Source organism: Cupressus sempervirens, chromosome 9 (genome assembly GCF_028749045.1).
Source record: "Cupressus sempervirens isolate cs-2001-9-10 chromosome 9, ASM2874904v1, whole genome shotgun sequence".
Taxonomy (NCBI): domain Eukaryota; kingdom Viridiplantae; phylum Streptophyta; class Pinopsida; order Cupressales; family Cupressaceae; genus Cupressus; species Cupressus sempervirens.
The window spans coordinates 15,498,852-15,518,456 of record NC_143126.1 but is presented as its reverse complement, the minus strand read 5'-3'; the positions used below and the strand labels follow the sequence as shown (position 1 = coordinate 15,518,456).

The 19,605-nt window shown below is 35.5% G+C and overlaps 1 protein-coding gene across 2 annotated transcripts in view; it reads right to left on the bottom strand.

The window, feature by feature from the left end:
- Nucleotides 1-18,492, bottom strand: part of LOC149537418 (uncharacterized) — a 55,988-nt gene extending 37,496 nt beyond the window's left edge. For both annotated transcript variants that reach the window (XM_089802912.1, XM_089802913.1), the window contains exons 1-2: nt 17,898-18,492; nt 6,593-6,687 (exon numbers count right to left, since the gene is read on the bottom strand). In XM_089802912.1, the coding sequence (XP_089659038.1) occupies nt 6,593-6,687; nt 17,898-18,439 (637 nt within the window). In that variant the 5' untranslated portion in view covers nt 18,440-18,492. The remainder of the gene's footprint in view (nt 1-6,592; nt 6,688-17,897) is intronic.
- Nucleotides 18,493-19,605: the final 1,113 nt, after the last annotated feature.

Genomic DNA, 19,605 nt, shown 5'->3' with positions numbered 1-19,605 from the left:
AAGCCCTTACTTGTCTTGAGACCATGCTCTCAAGGTCTTAAAGGGACATTGATCCCTAACTTGTCTTGGGAACTATCCTTTTGGGATTTAGACTGCCCCTCTTTGGTTCCTTCAGCCTTCTCCTCCTTAGTAATGGAGTAGTGAAAGGATCTGAAGATTGTATTTATATATGTATATTCTTCTTGCTAATAAATATTAACATACGGAACATGCCTTGTTACAGTGGCATATTCTGCTGGTTTCCAGATGTGCAATTTGAATTGAATGTTGTTGAAGAATTGAATTATGTTGATATCCCTCTTGGAGGGTATCAGTTACAAATAGCAATTTCATTGACTCTTATCTGAAATCGATTCTTGCTCTTAAATGCTGATGGATCCAATTGAATGATTGGGCTGTCAAATATGTCTAGAGTAGATGAAGAGTTGCAATTCTGAAACACGTCTCATGGTTTGGCTGCCTTAACGTGACTTTACAAACACTTAATTGAATGTTCAATTAATTGTAAATTAATCGATACCATTCTCAATGATACCTATATCTTCTTAAAATCACTTAACTTGTCCAATATCTAAATTGATATTTATTTGCTGTTCTAAATAAAGTGGTTTGTTGTGAGAAGTTAAGAATTTTTCTCCAATAATTCTGATCGATAACTCATAACATGATCCCATACCAATCGTTGCAATTTGTTTTGAGTTCCTTCGCTTATATATATATTGACGTTTGTGTTACAAGATAGGGTTGTTGTTGCACCAAAAGATCAACTTGTCAATTCCTAATACAACCACTAGACTTATAGAACACAAGAGGTGGTTAAGCCATGTTACAAATCCCCAAGGGGAACATTGGCGATTATTCCACAAGTCCCCCCCTCCCCCTGAGGAGATTTGAACCTGTGACCAAGCTCTAATAACACTTGTTACAAGCTAGGGTTTGTTGTTCCACCAAAAGATCAACTTGTCAATGCCCAATACAACCACTAGACTTATCAAAAACAAGAGCCAAATAAGTCATGTCACGAATCCTGAAAGGGATTGAATGGTCGACTAATTTTAAATTAGTCGATACCATTCTCAACAATAACAATATCTTCTTAAAATTGCTTCACTTGTCTAATATCTAAGTTGATATTTATTTGTTGTTCTAGATCAATTGGTTTATTGTGAGAAGTTATGATTTTTTCTCCCATAATTATGATTGATAACTCATAACATGATCCCATACCAATCACTGCAATTTGTTTTGAGTTCCTTTTCTTATTGTTATTTAATGATATATATATATATATATATATATAATAATAACATTGATATTCGTGTTACAAGCTAGGGTTGTCGTTGCACCAAATTATTGACCTTTCAATGTCCGATACAACCACTAGACTTATAGAACACAAGAGGTGGTTAAGCCATGTCACGAATCCTGAAGGGGAACACTGGCGATTAGTCCAACAATCCTCCTCCCCCCACTCCCCCACCCTTCGTGTTACCCGAGGAGATTTGACCTATGACCAAGCTCTAATACCTCTCTTGTTACAAGCTAGGGTTGTCGTTGTACCAAAAGATTGACCTGTCAATGCCCAATACAACCACTAGACTTATCAAACACAAGAGGCAACTAAGCCATGTCACGAATCCCGAAGGGAAACATTGGTGATTAGTCCAACACTTTGATCAATATATACAATTAATATATTAATTTTTCCAATTATTTTATTTATTTATTTATTAAATACTTATTACAGACATTTACAAACATGGGATATCATAGTTTGTACTCCTGGTAATATGGCCATTTGACTATGCCTTGTACAAAACTAGTTTTGGCATTTTTCCTTTCTAGCTCTTGTTTGATGTTAAATTTGAGAATGTATAATGATCCATTGATGATTGGTGTTGAGAACACACCATGAGCACAATTGAGTGTGCCTTGTTGAGATCCAGAGTGACCCATACTCTTGGTTGAAGCCAATAGAGCTTGTTTTTTTGTCATTTTGCTTATTTGACTTGGAGACCTTGTTTCTTTGTGCATTGTGCCTTGTTATTGAAACGAGATTGGCTTAGGTGTTTGGGTAGTGAAGTAGCTCTCCATGTCGGACTGGGACACAAAGAGTCACCAAGGTACCCCGTAGAAAGTTCTAATAAAGTGAAAATTGAAAAAATGAATTAATTATAACCTAGGTTGCTAGTTTGGATTCCGGTACAGATGCGGGTTTGAGATTCGGGTTTGAAATTCGTCCAAATTTTTATGGGGTTGGGTTTGGATTTGTTTTGGGTTCATCCGTACAAAACTTTCTTTTTTTTTAAATACGTATGTTGTGTGTGTATATATATGCAACAATAAATAAGTTCATACATCATACTATGCTAATAGTAAAGCAACACAGCAAAATACACCACCATATCTATGTTTCAGTTCAATAGGATATTAATTGCATCATTTAGTCAAACATACAACATGATACACTTGCTTGGTCACATGCACGGAACATATTTCCATATCAAGGGGTCAATTTGAGAATGAAAGTAATTGTCAAAAATAACTGCAGTTATCTGAATTTTTATTTTGTATTGGTTAGAGGATTTGTAACCAGGCTAGATCAAAAGTTGAGATTCAAATTTATGCCTTGGATTCAAAGATATCATATCGTTTTTTAAAAAATTCCTCTATAATCGTCAATTTGGATCTCACCTATTGTCAATTTGGATTTCCTCTATAAGCAAGTGTTCAATTTCATTCACAAATGCATAAATGACATATAGACCATCTTTTTTGGCATTTTTAGTGGTCACATTAGGGTTGGCAGGATAAAATAGACCAAATTAGGCTAAAAAAAAAATGCTTAAAAAAGTCTAAAAAAATGTTTTTAGCCAAGGTTCGGCTGCTGGGCAGCAAATTCTTCAAAATTCGCTGCAAATTCTGCCGAGGCTCCTCTAACAGAATTTGCAGCAACTTCATAGTTCTGCAAGAGAATTTGGGAGAATTTTACAAGGACCAGACTTTGTACAAAATCGAACCAGATTTTGAGGGTTGTTGGAGAGAATATGGTTACTAAGGCTAAAACGCATTAACAAGAGTTAATATGATTATCTAGCTGTCAATGGACATTGATCGAAGCTAAGCCACTTCTTGGCCATCTAAGGACATTGATAAAAGGCACCATATCTGGCCATCTATGGACGTTGATCGATGGCTCAATACTACATGGGCCAAAACATGTAATGACACTCCATAATATATTTTGCATGTGTGTTTGCATTAGAATCATTGTACCATTCCATGAGTTCTACATTTGATTGGTGTGTGTTAACCATTCTTTGTGTGTGTACCTTTTGTATGGTTGGATGACTATCTCTAAGAGCATCATGGGGTGGGCCTGAGGGTACTATGTAGATGGATGGTGTTGCACATCAGTGTAGGGGATCAGTGTACTAGTGGACTACTTCCTATGAGTTTCGAGCATGATGTGCTCATTCTGTCCCTTGCATCCCTTTTAAGTGATTTGTAAATTATGATGATATGCTATGCGGATTTACTTTCACTATGTTGATTATGATTGTATCAAGTGTGTATCACCTCGAATTATTGTACTTGGAACTCCTCAATCTGGAGTTATTCATATTTTGGTGTGTGTTGCAGTTGGCATTAGTTTATTTTCAAACATGTGCTTCCTATAGGATTTTGTGCACATGTTTGTTGTTTCTATGCATATATTCAATAATCCTGCCCATTGATTGCTTAATCTTGTGCATGTGTTATTCCTGCACATTTATTTCAACAGATTGATGCATCCATTTCTGCACTACTCTGTATAACACGTATTCTGTGCATTTGTTCTAAGGCAACTCCTATACATTTACAACAATTTAATGTTCCCTTAGGTCTGCGTAAAAGTGAACTTCATATTTAGATTCCTTGTCTTTTTTATATCATTTTTCATTTATTTACTTCCTATTTTCCAATTTGATATGCTATGATTGATCTAGATCACTTTTCGATTTGGGTTTAAAATGAACCTAGTATTAAGTCATGTTGAGGATGGACTTGTCTCCTCATTTGACAATCATGGACAATGGTTCAATCATATCCAGTGAGGTTCCTGGCAAGGTTTGTGCTCTCATGTGGTGACTTGAACATGGATTACCCGTTCTTGTTTATTTGGGGGTTGTCATGGAACACTTGGAAGTACTTTTGAGTCTTTCACTTGTGCACAATCGTGGATTGTTTATTCTATGCTTACGTATTATGGTTATGGATGCACTTATGCCCATGATGTTATTTACTTGTTTAAAAAAAAAGAGTGTATATATAACCTTGTGTTCTAAGGGTTCCTTAATGGAGCACTACAACTATCACATAAACAACCAGACAATGAGAGCATGACAAGGAATTGGTATCTAGCCTATAAGTGTGCTGATGTAGATGCCACAAATGCGCCACTTGCCTGAGTCACTATAGATGAACATGAGGTAGCTCTTGCACATGACACACACATAGCTAGTGTGAGTAGCAATCCGGTGGTATGTAGTTCTAGCTCTTGGACCTTGATACTTCCAATAAAGATGAATATGGCATTGGTTATTAAATATGGCTTGTAATTGAAATTTTCATTGTGTAATGACAATTAGAGACTTGAATACTATCATTTTTGCAAATTATTTATAACTTTATTGGCAATTACGGATTTATCAATATCACTTTCTTTTAGTATTTATAACTTCGATGTTTGAATGTATATATATAAATTTATAAAATATGTACATGTGTGTGCATGGATGACCCGTACCTATACTGAAGGAATAAAATTGTCATACACGAACCCCATATCTGTATCGGAATCGAACCCAAAATGGTAATTTAGGTGAAAATAACAAGAACCTTATTGCATGAGCATTTAAACAGATAGAACTAATACTCCACAGCATCACTCAAATATACTCCCCATCTCCAACTAACGTCCCCAAATTGAAATCAACCTGTTTGTGCCCATAAGTAACAATATCAACAATGTAGCTTATTCTTTAACTGAAAACTGATAACTCATTTAATCATCAAAAAAATTTAAGAGATAGTGTACAAGTAAATAGATTAGTGAACAAGTATGTCATGATAAGCATTATAACTAACCATCCTCTAACCAATCATAGCTTAGTTTGGTAGGAAACTCGGAAAAGGCACCAGTTAACTGCCCAAACCAACTAAGCCAGAGAGCATGCAATCATCGTAACATGGTAACTTGCCCCTTATCCCACAAACGGCAAGAACATCCAACTCTGAACAGTTCCATCCCTTGGGGTAATCTACTCACCCCAGCCCACAAGGGGCAGGAATGTCGACTCAAAAACAGTTCCATCCCTTGGGGTGGTCTACTTATTTCAAGAGAACCCGTAAACCACGTCTCCCTGCCTTATTTTCTCCAACTCACATTTGATTAATTATTTCTGATTCTTTTTTATGTTGGGATGATTGATACAGACTGAGTAAATTGATAAAAGAATTGATTGCTGGTCTGTTAGCTTGATTCCCAATCGATGTTTGATGGATGATTGAATGATTTCCTCAGATTTGATGATTTGATATACTAGTGAATGATGAACGAATGAATGGGAGTTCATAGAGTGATGAGTAATGATTGTTTGAGTGCCGATTTCATGTATTACTGAGTGGTGATAGATCAGTCCCTTGAATGACTGGAGAAATTTCTCCTTTATAATTCATTGGTGAAAGGGTCGCCACCTTTTATTGTTGCCTTTGAGAACAATGTATTATTTCCACAAATTGCTCTCCCTTGGATCATCCTCAAATGGAACTTTCTCCCCTTTATATTTCCAATTTGAGGGAGAAGTCACACCTCTTTATCATGCCTGCCATTTTGCAAGAGTCACACTACCATTCTAACAGCACTTGAAACTGTTGATGATTCAGAGAAAGGCTTTGTTAATTGAAAATTGCAATGCTGGTATTGTACAAAATTTTCAGCTGTCATATAATAAAATTCTCATGATGAGTAAACCAAAACGATAACTGTGTCTCAGATGACAAATTATGATTTTTAATCTGTCCTGGATGTGGTTTTGTTATTTACAACCTGTCCGCTACTTTTTTATGGCCTATTTTGTCTTTGCTTGTACCAGTAGACAGTTTCCAGGCCTTTATGGCTTATGTCATGTAATCTGTTTTCTGTTAATTAGTATTAAATGCATTAAAAAATTATTTAAATGGCTAAATCTACAAATATATGCAAAATCACAATAGATTCTTATTAACGGTGTTGTGATGTGTAAGCATGAGCCGTGTTCAAACCATTAGTGCTGTAGAGACAACTCATAACTGCACCAAGCATGTGGATAGATTGTGGTATAACACTTAGGTCGGAATATTCAAGCGCGACCTATGTTTCAAAGTTTCAAGCATGCTTCGCATCACATTAAAGTTGGTGTACAACTTCACCCTAGACTTTCAAAACAAAAAATAAAAAAACCTATAATAACATAAATTATGCCAAAACTACTTATATAGCTGAATTCACTACACATTTCTAAAAACCAAATGCTATAATTGTTTCAAACAACAAAGACACCATGCACACCTGCTAGTCCATGAGCATAACGGCACTTGTCTCCAAAATTACAGGTCTGCCCAGCATTCCACATAGTGCATAGCTTAGTCTTCCAGAAGGGAGTCCTGGTAGCAGAGAATTTTAGTGGCTTAGATTATTTCTGTGTAATTTTTTCAAAGGAAATTTCCACAGTTTCAGACAAAATATTGACAAAAAATTCTATAGAATTATAAAGTTGTCAGAATACAATTAAAAAATTTCATAGCAGAATTCAATTCTCCACAGATTGCTGCCAAAAATATTAAAACATTCAAAAAATTGACATTTTGTTATGATGAGTTAGGTTAACAAAATAAGAGCTCCTCATTTATATGATCAACCTTGTATACACGTAGAGAGAAACCTCTTTAAATTAACTGTTAATTGTGATCCATCTATCACTAGTGAACTGTTAAATTGTGATCCATCCATCACTAGAGTGGCTTAATGCATCAATCTCCTACATCTTTTATGTAAATTTCCTCAACATTTGTTGCAAAGAAAACAAACTCTATACATTATCATTAAAACCCCCTGAATATAAATATTGAAAAAACTTGACCAGAATTTTGTAGCTTTTAAAATTGTGAGATTCTGTATTTAAGAATTAAAAAATCTCACAATTTTTAAAAAATATTAGAAAAACATTTTGCCAAAAATATTAAACTTCCTGAAGCATGTGATTCATCAAATTATGCATATCTAACACAAAACTGTGAGTTTTCCCAGATCATTAAACAGTATTCATCAAAAACTATCTCCCCGTATATATGTGTAACTGGGCTGACTTGTGGAACAGTTTCCAGCCTGTCTAATTATCCTGACCGCAATGAATAAAAATAAATAAAGGAACATGATTAGGAGAAAACAGTAGCAGATTAGATCCAATAGAGAAAGATACAGTATATATAGCAAACAGAGAGAATGAAAAGATTTTGGCAATGCATCAATGCCCCCAATTGCAAAAGCCAAATTCATAGAAGAGTTGGGGAATAAAATAATCAGTATTACTCGGGATAAGAGAATCATTGGGAGTCAGGCAAGATTTGCCTGTTACCATGCAAAGTTGAGATATAGGATTTGGTGTAATTATCCCAACAACATATTGTTGGTGGATTTAAGTTGGAGGTCAAATTTTCTCATAAAAGTTGGGGCATCAAGAAGGACAGTAGAGTATGAGAGCATTTTCATTAGAGACAATCTATGTCCTATTGGTATAGAAAGCCCATTGTGATGCCTATCGTGTTTGAGAAGAGAAAAGAATGCTGATCATTTATTACTTAGTCGCTCATACACCAGCAAATGATGTTATGGAATATGGATCAGTGATATAGAGAATTTTTTAGTCTTTTATTTTCAGATCGTCTCTGATAATGACTTTATCACAGGTGTATATTGATATTACTTCTTGCATAATAATATATATGATCAGACTTATATCATATGTATCTCAGACTTTATCTGAGATAATATATATACTGTTGCAGATTGTTTAACAGTAATACTGATATATATATATACCGTGAACTTGACTGAATATAGAATGTGAATTCCTTATTATGTATTTGAGAAGACTTGAATTAGTATGAATTCCAAATATTATCATTGACTTGTATTGAATGCAGATATGGATATTGCCATGTTGATTGATACCAAACTGCATTCGATACTCATATAAATAGAACACCAAAAGTCATGTCATGTAAGGACATGCCCCTTACGTGATATGACCCACAAAGGGTCATGGCCTTACGTGCCATGATCTTTCCTGAACTAGTATTACTTAGGTGATAACATATGTATCGGAGTCTAAAGTAAATCGGGGGGGTTTGTGATTAATAACACCGATCACTATGTATCCTTCCTTAATGCAATCGGCGGTGATCTCAGATTTTGTTTACTCTGAGATAATACTGCAATGATTATGATATGTTAATAAAGCCTCTCTCATTACATATATATATATACCAAAGTAACGAGACTCAGACTCGGCAAGGGTAACTCAACTCGTGACCTGGCTCAGACTCGCCTGCAACTTGGTAGTGACTCAGAAAAGTGATAAAGAGATTTTTTTGAATTTAAATTAATTTCATGCACCCATTATTGAATAAAGATTAACGACACAATAACATCATAAAATAGAAGGTAACTTGATCACATACATAACATACATCAATTACGTAACTACAAAGGCAAAAAAATTAAAAATCAGCCGAGTCAAATGAGTCGGCCGAGTCACCTTGGCGAGTCAATCGAGTCACCCAGCCGAGTTAGGCGAGTCAGCTCGGTTGACCCACTGAGCCAAGGTCACGGGTCATCTTGACCTAGATGAGGTAACTTAACTCGCTGACTTGGATGACTCGCCCGACTCGGATGACTTGCCCGACTCGCGGCGAGTCTCGTTACTATGATATACACATGCGCGCACACACACAATTGCTAATTAATATTCATATCAAATCATCATAATTTGTATGAGAACATCAATCCGACTAAAGCTATATTTCAACACTCCCTCTTAGCGAGGGAGGATATAGCTAGCATGATTATCTCATAAAATATGAATTCACATCACAAATAAATGTGAGCATCAATCTTAACACATAATAAGAATGAGTTATCTAATTTCCAGGACAAACAAAAGTAGTCTATCAAATAACACTCTTAATATCTTAGAAACACCACAATAGTTTTCGTCAATATAAGTATTACAATTTCCAAAAATCTTCAGGACATCAAGTTAATATCAAAAATCGTAATACAAGAGTTGTCATGATCTCCGGCACTTTCTGGGACATCAAATTAATGTAGTCTATCATGACAATAGATCAAGAACACAACACATTAATCATTGTATCATGATTTCCGACACATTCTGGGACAGCACAACAATGTAGTCTATCATGATAGTTTTAGTTAGCATGATTTCCGGCACAATCCAGGACAACAACTTAATGGAGTCTATCATGATAACATGGTCAAGCTATTGCTAAGGATGTCACCTTACAATAGCGACCCCACAAATGTATCAAATGAAAGATCGTCACCTTTCATGACATAACACATGAAACAATATTGCAATATATTCACATTAAATATTCATGAATATAAATTACATATCATAGAGATTTAATCTCAAAAATTTCAATTACAATTAAGTCATAACAAGTTTACCTCTGAAGTACTCCATTTTCAACTTTCCAAGAGGCTTGGTAAATATGTCGGCATTTTGCTCTTCAGTACTGATGTAAACCAATTTGATAATATTTCTGTCTACCATATCTCTTATGTAATGGTAAGGGATTTCTATATGCTTGGATCAATTATGAAAGACTGGGTTTACTGAAAGTTTGACGCAACTTTGATCATCACAGTGAATCACTGTGGGATTCAGGGGCTTCCCAAATAGTCCAACTAGTAACTTCCTCAACCACACTGCTTTACAAGCTCCCATGGAAGCAGCCATATATTTAGCTTAAGTGGAACTTAGAGCAACTACTAATTGTTTTCTACTAAACCAGGAAATCATAGCCGATCCAAGACAGAAACAACACCCTATAGTACTTTTACGATCAATGGAACTGCCTGCCCAGTCGGAATCAGAATAGCCTTCGAGTTGTATCTCAACATTCTCATACTTCAGGCCAAGTCCGATAGTACCACGCAAGTATCTCAGAATATGTTTGGCAACCATTAGGTGTATCTTCTTAGGTTCACACGTGAAATGACTTAACACATTAGTAGCATAACAGATATCAAGGCGAGTATTTACCAAATACATAAGAGATCCAATAATTTGTCTATAGTATGTAAGCTTTGTAGGTTTTGAATCTACTGCTTCAATTTTAAGTTTGTGAAGATTTGTTTCCATCAGAGTAGATAGAGGTTTACAATCCATCATACCAAATCTAGTCAAGATATCAAAGGTATATTTTCCTTGATTTAGGAAAATGTAATTCTCCTTTTGCCATACTTCTAGATCTAGAAAATAATGCAGAAGACCTAGATCCTTCATGTCAAATTCAGCCACAAGTTCTTGCTTGCATTTTGCAATAAGATGATCTTCACTTGTTTTTAATAAGTCATCAACATAGAGAACAACTATTAACATGTCACCATTAGATATTTTGAAATATATGTTAGGATCAGCCTCATTTTTGGAGTATCCTAGTTTGGAAAGATAGTTGTCTCTTCTTTCATACCAAACCCTAGGAGCTTGCTTAAGGCCATAGAGAGCTTTCTTCAATTTGAATACATAAAGATTTTTGTTATGTGTAGCAAAACCCTCAAGGTGCTTTATATATACTTCTTCAATAACACCATTAAAAAAAGCAGTCTTGATGTCCATTTCATGTATCTTCCACCCTTTGGATGCTGCAATGGCAATAATGACTCTTGCAGAAGTATATCGGGCATTTGGGGCAAAAGTCTCTTCATAATCAATTCCAACCTTTTGAGAGAACCCCCTGGCAACAAATCTGGCTGTGTGTTTTTGAATGCTACCATCTGATGCATATTTGATTTTGAATAACCATTTTATGGAGACAACTTATTTGTCTTTAGGTCTAGGTACAACATCCCAGAGATCATTCTTTAAGATAGATTGGTATTCCTCGATCATTACATCTTTCCAAGCTTGACATGTCAAGGCTTCTTCAACATTTGATGGTTCAATTTTAGCAAGCTCAGTCATAAGTACAACATAGCATGTTTGGTTTCTTGTTCTCTTACTTTCTCTAAATACTTCATCGTGTTCCACATTATTTTCTTCAATCATCTTTCTCGCCCATTGTGGTATTTTCTTATTGTTAGAAATTTCACCATTCTCAGGGCTGGATGATGAAGGTTCATGATCTTTTATAATATTCTCCCTTTGATTCTCACTTGTATCCAAGTCTACAATTGAATCATCTTCAATACTTAGAGAGAGGTTGTAGGTTGCATCTTCTTAAAATTTAACATCTCTACTAATTTCATCAGATCTTTGTCCTGGAACATAAACTTTGTATCCTTTAGTGGTTTCACTATAGCCAACAAATATGCCTTACTTCCCGGAGGGTTCTAGTTTGGTCCTCTTTTCTTTGAGAACAAGAATGTATACGAGGCAACCAAAGATTCTTAGATGGCTTAAATCTAGCTTAATCCCTATAAAGGCTTCTTCAAGTGTTATGTTCTCCAAGATTGAATGAGGGCATTTGTTTTGAATATATACATGTAATGTCCCCTTTTTAGCATTCACAGCATGATGTTGTCGTTAGCCTATTTACCCACAGTCCCGTAAGCTAACTAGGACATTAAAGGGACGTAGAGGCCATTTGGCCTATATAGTTTCAGTGGCAGGTCTTTCTGAGGGGTTTTGAGGCAACTTTGGGCATACTTACTATTTATAGTAAGTCATTTTGGACATGGTCGGACATCCAATGGCAGTGGTATGTCGATGGTAATTGTTTAAAATCGACAAGAAGACTTGTTTATCATTGATAAGATTTGTTATGCATTAATAAAGCTATTTTATAAAGTTAAATTTAAATATTTAACTTTATTAATGCATAGACTATAGTTTGTGGGAAATATTTAAATTAAAAGAGTCCCCTTTATTTTATAACACATTGGAGACATAAGTTACATAAAGGGAGTTATGTTTTATCCCACATTGAGAAAACGAAGGACTGAGCTCTTGTGAGAACACTATAAAAGAAATGGAAGAGCTTCTTTTTAGTATGCTTGGATGAAGATTAATGTTATGTTGTTGGATATTTGTTTATCGGGCTTGAAGGACAAAATCCCTCTTTGCTAGCATTCTCTTCGCTGTTGAAAGACACAGTTAGGAGGATTAACGGTGTTTCCAAAATACTGGGTTTCATATAGTGTTTTGCTACAGTACGGATGAATTGTGTTTTGCTACAGTGCGGATGAATAGTGAATTTGCTACAGTGCATGAACAGTATTTGCAACAAGTTTATTGTTTATTCTTGCTGATTTGAGGGTTTGGAAGGCTGCCAACTACATCTGCAAAAAATACTACAGCAACTAATTCCAGGTTTCTTCTGTCAAATTTTAATACTTTTGCATTGTAGTTGTTGAATACGAGACTGATATTTGTCGCAGCATATTAAACAATTGTATGAGCACATTTACATGGCAAAAATCAATATTTAATTAGCAAATAAGAAGTTTCAGATTTTCCTATATATTGTAGTATGTGTGCCAAGTGTTTGACAAAAATGCTATGTTGAGTTATTAAGAAAAATTAATTGATATCATAAAGTAGCTTGCAAGTTTCTTTATTTGGGAAAAATAGGGGAGGATATTACAATACAGTTGTATTTGAGGCTTCAGCCCAAATGAGATATGTATGTTTTGATCATGCATCATAGCTTTTGCAGCTTCAATGATGATTTTGTTTTTCCTTTCTGTGACTCCATTTTGTTGAGGATTATAAGGTATTGTACTCTCCCTCTTAATCCCAACAGAAATGTAGAATTCTTTAAAATTTTCAGATATATATTCACCCCCATTATCGGATCTCAAAGTCTTTATTTTCTTCCCTATTTGATTTTCCACTGAGACTTTAAATTCTTTGAATTTCAACAATACTTCATTTGACTCTTTAAGTTTTAGGAAGTATATCCACGTTTTTCTAGAGTAATCATCAACAAAGGTTACGTAATAGAAAAATCTCCCTTGTGAGGGTGTTGACATTGGACCACATAAATCAGTGTGGACAAGTTCTAGTACTACATTTTTTGACTTATGTTCACTTGAAGGAAAAGACCCTTTTGTGTTCTTCCCTAGAGCACATCCTTTACAAATTCCAATATGTTCAGATTTTAGATGGGGTAATCCAGTAGGAATCTTTCCTATAGTAGGTAGAGCACTATAACAAAGATGTCCTAATCTTCTATGTCATATTTCGCTGTTATTTGATACTTCATGACACAAGGCATGTTTTTTATTGTTACATAGTTTGTATAAACTACCATCTCTAGATCCTATAGAAATAGCATTCCTAATTTTAGAATTTTTAGGCCATAGTAAAACTTTATCTTCATGGAAAGTGACACAATAGCCTTGATCAGCTAGGCCTGAAATAGAGACCAAATTTCTCTTGATGCCTAGTACAAAGAGAACATCTTTCAATTGTAAGGTAACTCTGGTTTTTATTTGAATTGAACAGGTCCCAATTCCCTTCACTGGATAGGTGGAATTGTCTCCAATGGTGACTTCTTCAATTGAGTGTCCTTCAAAAGTTTCAAACTGGTCTTTGAATCCGATTATGTGTCTTGATGCTCCGCTATCGATTATCCAAGTGTTTCTATTCGAGTCTAGGAAGAATACAGTATTCTCAACTTCCTTAAATTCGGCTATGGTTGCTTGAGCTTTCTTCCTTTCTATACAGAACCTGTGCATATGTCCAAATTTATCACACCTGTAGCACTGGACCTTAGAGAGATCTCTATTTTTGTGATTTTGGTAGTTATTTCCTCTCTTTCGTTTAAATTTATTTTTCTTCCCTTTATTGCTTGAATCTGCATGTAGTGCTTGAATTTCCCTCTTTATTTGGACCAGTCCCTCTTGAGATTAGTCGAGATTCTTCTTGAGTGCAATCGTTCTTGAGTTGATCAAGTTTAGGTAGAGAAGGTCAACTAATACATTGGATAAAAGATTCCCATGAGATTGGTAATCCTCTAAGGGCTACTAAGGATAGTTCCAGATCATCTACATTATTTCCAATAGTAGAGAGTTGGTCTCTCAATTTGGAAATTCTCAAGAAGTAGGATGAAATTGTTTCCGCTTTAATCATTTTGATATTCAAGAGCTGCTGCTTTAAGGGAAGTAATCTGCTTGCATTGTTGATTTCAAATGTATTTTGAATGGTCTTAAAACACTTCATAAGCAGATGTCAGTTTTGATATAGATGGAAGAATGTGATCTTTGACAGCATCAATCATTATTTTCTTAGCCTTGTTGTTACGTCTCTTCCAAGATGTTCATTTTCAGGCATCTTAATGTCTTCTTCTATGTAGGAATCCAATTCAAGTTCTTGAAGTATTGTTATAATTCTGATTTTCCATGAAACAAAATTTGAAGCGCCTTCAAGTCTATCCTCAACTCTAATGCTGTTCACCATGTTGCTCCCTTTTTAATTCTGATTATAAATCTGATATTTTTGGCTCAAATTTTACTATCTTTATTCTTCTCTACTTAGGCTCTGATACCATGTTATGGAATATGGATCAGTGATAGAGAGAATTTTTGAGTCTTTTATTTTCAGATTGTCTCTGATAATGACTTTATCAAAGATGTGTATATTGATATTACTTCTTGAATAATAATATATATATGATCAGACTATATCATTTGTATCTCAGACTTTATCTGAGATAATATATACTGTTGCAGATAGTTTAACAGTAATACTGATATATCTATGTATAACATGAACTTGACTGAATATAGAATGTGAATTTCTTATATGTATTTGAGCAGACATGAATTAGTATGAATTCAAAATATTATCGCTGACTTGTATTGAATACAGATATGGATATTGCCACGTTGATTGATACCAAACTGCATTCAATACTCATATAAATAGAAGACCAAAAGTCATGTCACGTAAGGACATGACCCTTCCGTGGTATGACCCACTAAGGGTCATGGCCTTACATGTCATGATCTTTCCTTAACTAGTATTAGTTAGGCGGTAACAGATGTATCCGTGTCTAAAGTGAATCAGGGGGGTTTATGATTAATAACCCCGATCGCTATGTATCCTTACTTAATGCAATCGGCGGTGATCTCAGATTCTGTTTACTCTGAGATAATACTGCAGTGATTATGACATGTTAATAAAGCATCTCTCATTACATATGTGTGTTTGTGTGTGTGTGTGTGTGTGTGTGTAAATATGTATATAGACAATTGCTAATTATTATTCATATCAAATCATCATAATTTGTATGAGAACATCAATCCGACCGAAGCTATATTTCAACAAATGGTGGTACAGGTTATTAGGGAAGCTAAATTGGGAATGGACAATGCAAAGGGATATAATGGAGCATTTTCAGAGTTGGACAGGGCTCCATGGTAAGTCTTTTTGGACAGGAATATGGTATGTTAGCACTTATGGAAAGAAAAAAAAACATAGAATCTTGATTAAGAAACAGTTAGATGTAGACATTGTAACTAAGAAGATTGAGATTGGTATTAATGAGTTACTAAATGCAAAGTGAGATAAGATCATGAAGATATGAACATGCAGAAAGTTTCAACTGATCGATTTTTGAAAAATGGTACTAAAAACTAAAAGGAAAAAGAAGGAAAGCTAAATGGCTCACCCCTTCAAGCGGTGGACTGAAGCTAAATTTTCACGGGGAAGACTGGAGCAGTCTCAGGTGCAAATTGTGCATCATCAAGAACAAGACAAAGATCTTAATCTAGGCAAAGTCAAATAAGTTGCCACCTGGAACAAATGATGAGGCTGGAAAAAAAGCACTACATTGTGGATTAAAATCATATAATTAGAAAAACACCAAGGAGATCGAAATTGAAGGCAATTTGTTGATTTGCAACAGTGCCAGAACTCCATTAACACTAAGGTAAGGGGTTCTTCCTGGCAATGCTCAGGTCCCTGTCAGGTTTGTCAATTTGTGCCCCCAACCCTAAAATTGACAACTAAAACAACTAAAAAGGTGAAAGCTATCTCATTTGTGCATTTGGACTACAACATTAATACATATGGTGGTGTATTTTGCTATGTTACTTTACTATTAGCACAGTGATATATCATGAACTTATTTGCTGCTGCATATTTGTATATGTTTTTTAATGTTTTTATATGGATGAACACACAACAAACCCAACCCCCCACAAAAAAAGAAATAAATTGAACCCACAAACCCAAATCTCAACCCAAACCCGATTCTGAATTGGGACCAGCAACTTAGCATTGACATAAACCTCAAAAATAGATTGATCTTAGCTGCCAGCTCCGCAATGGCCTTCAATATTATTCAGCAAGGTATGTGTATAAAGAAGCAAACAAGGCCAAAAGCTTTCTACCCAACTGAGCCACAAAACAAATTGCTGAGATGATCATGTCTACCAAGTGAGATGAAAGGGACTGTGTGCAAGAGACCAATGAATGAAAAGAAATGGGTAATGTAGTCAAGTGGATATCACCTTGGCACATTCATCACCATTGTCATGCTTGTCTGATCTCAAAATACAAGAATGATTAGATAAAATCTAATAGGACATGCCGAAAAAAGTGTGGAAGAATTGCCTATTAATGACATGCTCACTGGTTCGTTGCACCAAGGATGGCCCCACAACTAACTATTAGTGGCGGGCTGTGTCGACCAATGAAGATCTATCAGTAAAAATCAATGGACAATTCGATTTTGTAGTTATTCTTCCAACTGAGAATGTCATCATCATTGTCATGGGAGCAGAGAAGCCCAAAAGCGGCCATGTTCGTGACAACTTGGGCTATTGGCAATATGGGAGGTACTTACAAAAGAAAAGGGCCTCATGAAAGCAATCTCAAGTAGCACAAGAGCTTTATGTCACACTAACTTTTTAATACAAGTGAAGGAAGGGAGTTATCCCACACTTGAAATATTTAATACACACAGCTGCTCACCATATGAAAGAGGATTTTCTTGAAAAAAGTTACAAAATCCGAATAAAAAACAGAAAAATCTCCAATGAAACTTTCATAGACAATTAAGAAACAAGAAGAAAATTTCATAAAATATATGACCGTATTACAAAAAAAAATCCGAAACATGCTTAAAAATTTAATTCACATATATCATCGGACAACCTAAAAGCAAATCCCAATATCCTCCTCCGCCCACCCTCGCCGCCTCCTCCAATAATTAAATAAAACCAAATCTCAAAATTCCCTCCTGCTTCTAAGATATACCTTCCCCCCAAAAACGAATTACACTGAAGAATATATTATCATAGAATTATTTCTAAATCTAGATTTTCACAAGTGTCGAACACTTTAAAATCACCATTACATGCGGCAGCAATCCATCCAAGAAAACAAAAAGATATTTACTCACATTAGGGAAAAAGAAATTGTATGTAGTATGTTTCGGGGATTGATTGTGTAACATTAATTTTAACAATTATATTCCACGATCCATCAGGGTGAGAGAGTATGAGACAGTTTGAGAGAGTTCAAGGAAACAGAAAATTCTAAATTTTCAACAAACAATACCATAGAAAAATTCTAAATTATCAACAAACAATGCAAAATTTCTTCAAGACACCCTACCTAGGCAGCGAAGGGCCTCCATTTGCAAGCTGGCCCTGCCCCTGCCCCTGCTCCCCCTGGTGCAAGAAAGTACACCGTTCCTTATAAGGACAATTCGCTTCCGTCAGAAACTTACACTGCTTCACCTTCACAGGTCTCGGCCCGAGCCTCGTCCCGGCCAACGAAAACGATCCAGCCGGGTTCAAACCCCGCGAGGGTGGCTGCCGCAGCTCCTCCAAGCCATGGGCAAAGTTACAATTGGCGTTGAACGTACACGTCCCAGCCTCGAACCTGGTGCACAGCCTGGTCTTCTGCAAAAAACTACTGCCGGACCTGACGGATCCCCCGGGCGCAGGAACGCCAGTGGAATTGAAGGCGAGTGGATCGGATGGCTGAAAAGAAGGGGTCTGGACGGGGTCCATGAATTTCATTTTCTTCTGCGGGGGGTCCGACCAGAGGAATTCATGGATCTTGGGTGAATTGCCCCGGAGGGGATTCGAACTCGTGAGCTGCGGTGAGACTGGCTCATATTCTGGCTCTGGCCAATACGCATTGGAATTCATATTTGCCTTTAATTCGCTTTGCTTGTCTCGAGATTTGTTTTCTCTTTTTTGTTCCCTTTTTTCCTGTGATTTTGCCTCGTATTTATGCAGTGCGGAATAGGGTTTAGCCGGGAGGAAAGGGTGGAAGTTCCCGGAAATGAGTGACGGTAGACAAAAGGAGTAAGAGACCAACACGTTTTATTTACACCTTTCTTTTTCTGCGGATTTTCTTGTAAGGACAGCTCTCATACTTGGTCATATAATGCTACCTTTACTCTTGGGGACGTTTCTCCCTTCTGAAATTGAATGTTTTTGTTGTGAAAGAGTAATTTGTGATATTGGTGGTATGAATGAATGGTTTTAATGACAATTAACCAGTCTAAGGGACATAAGGAATGAAGTCCTTAAGTAATTTCCATATTTATGTTCATTTTCAATCTTTTGATATGTATCTTAACCAAAAATTCAGCAGTTTGGTTGATAATGTTAACTTCAAATAAGTAATGCATGTTGTTCACTCTCAGAATGTCATCATAGTATGTTTGAATATTGTTGTATGTTGTGCATTTAAAGAGATATTGTCATTATGTTTCAATTGCTCGTGTCATTCAAACCATGCAAGCTCTCTCCTCCCAAGCCTCTTTGGGCCTCTTCCATCTACCTATCTCGTGTCTAAGGTGATGAGATCTCATTCTCAGTTGTACCACTAACAACCTTGAATGTTGAATTTGTTGTGAAATTGGTGGTAGGAATGTTGAATTTGTTGTGAAAATAATGGTAGGAATTTTGAGTTTGTTGTTTATATTTAAGTAATTTTTAAAATATTGAAGAAAATGTTTAGTTGTGATTTTTTTTTTAAATGTATGTGTACTTCTGAAAGATTTATTTTTTATTTTTTAATGTGTGATTATTTTTAATATTAACATTTTAAATCACACTATTATCAAGATGAAAGAGATGTGAGAATATGAAACATGTAAGATGCACTTTCTTGCATCTTTAATTTAGTATAAATTAATAATAAGATGAATTTGAGAAGGTTTATGCTTAAATTTAAGCAATTGAGTATTCTTATACAAATTTAAAATTGTGAAAGAAAAGGAATGATTAAAAATCATTCTTTATTTTAATAGACTAATTTTACAATTTGGAAACGAAATTCTACCATACTTATATCTACATCAAAT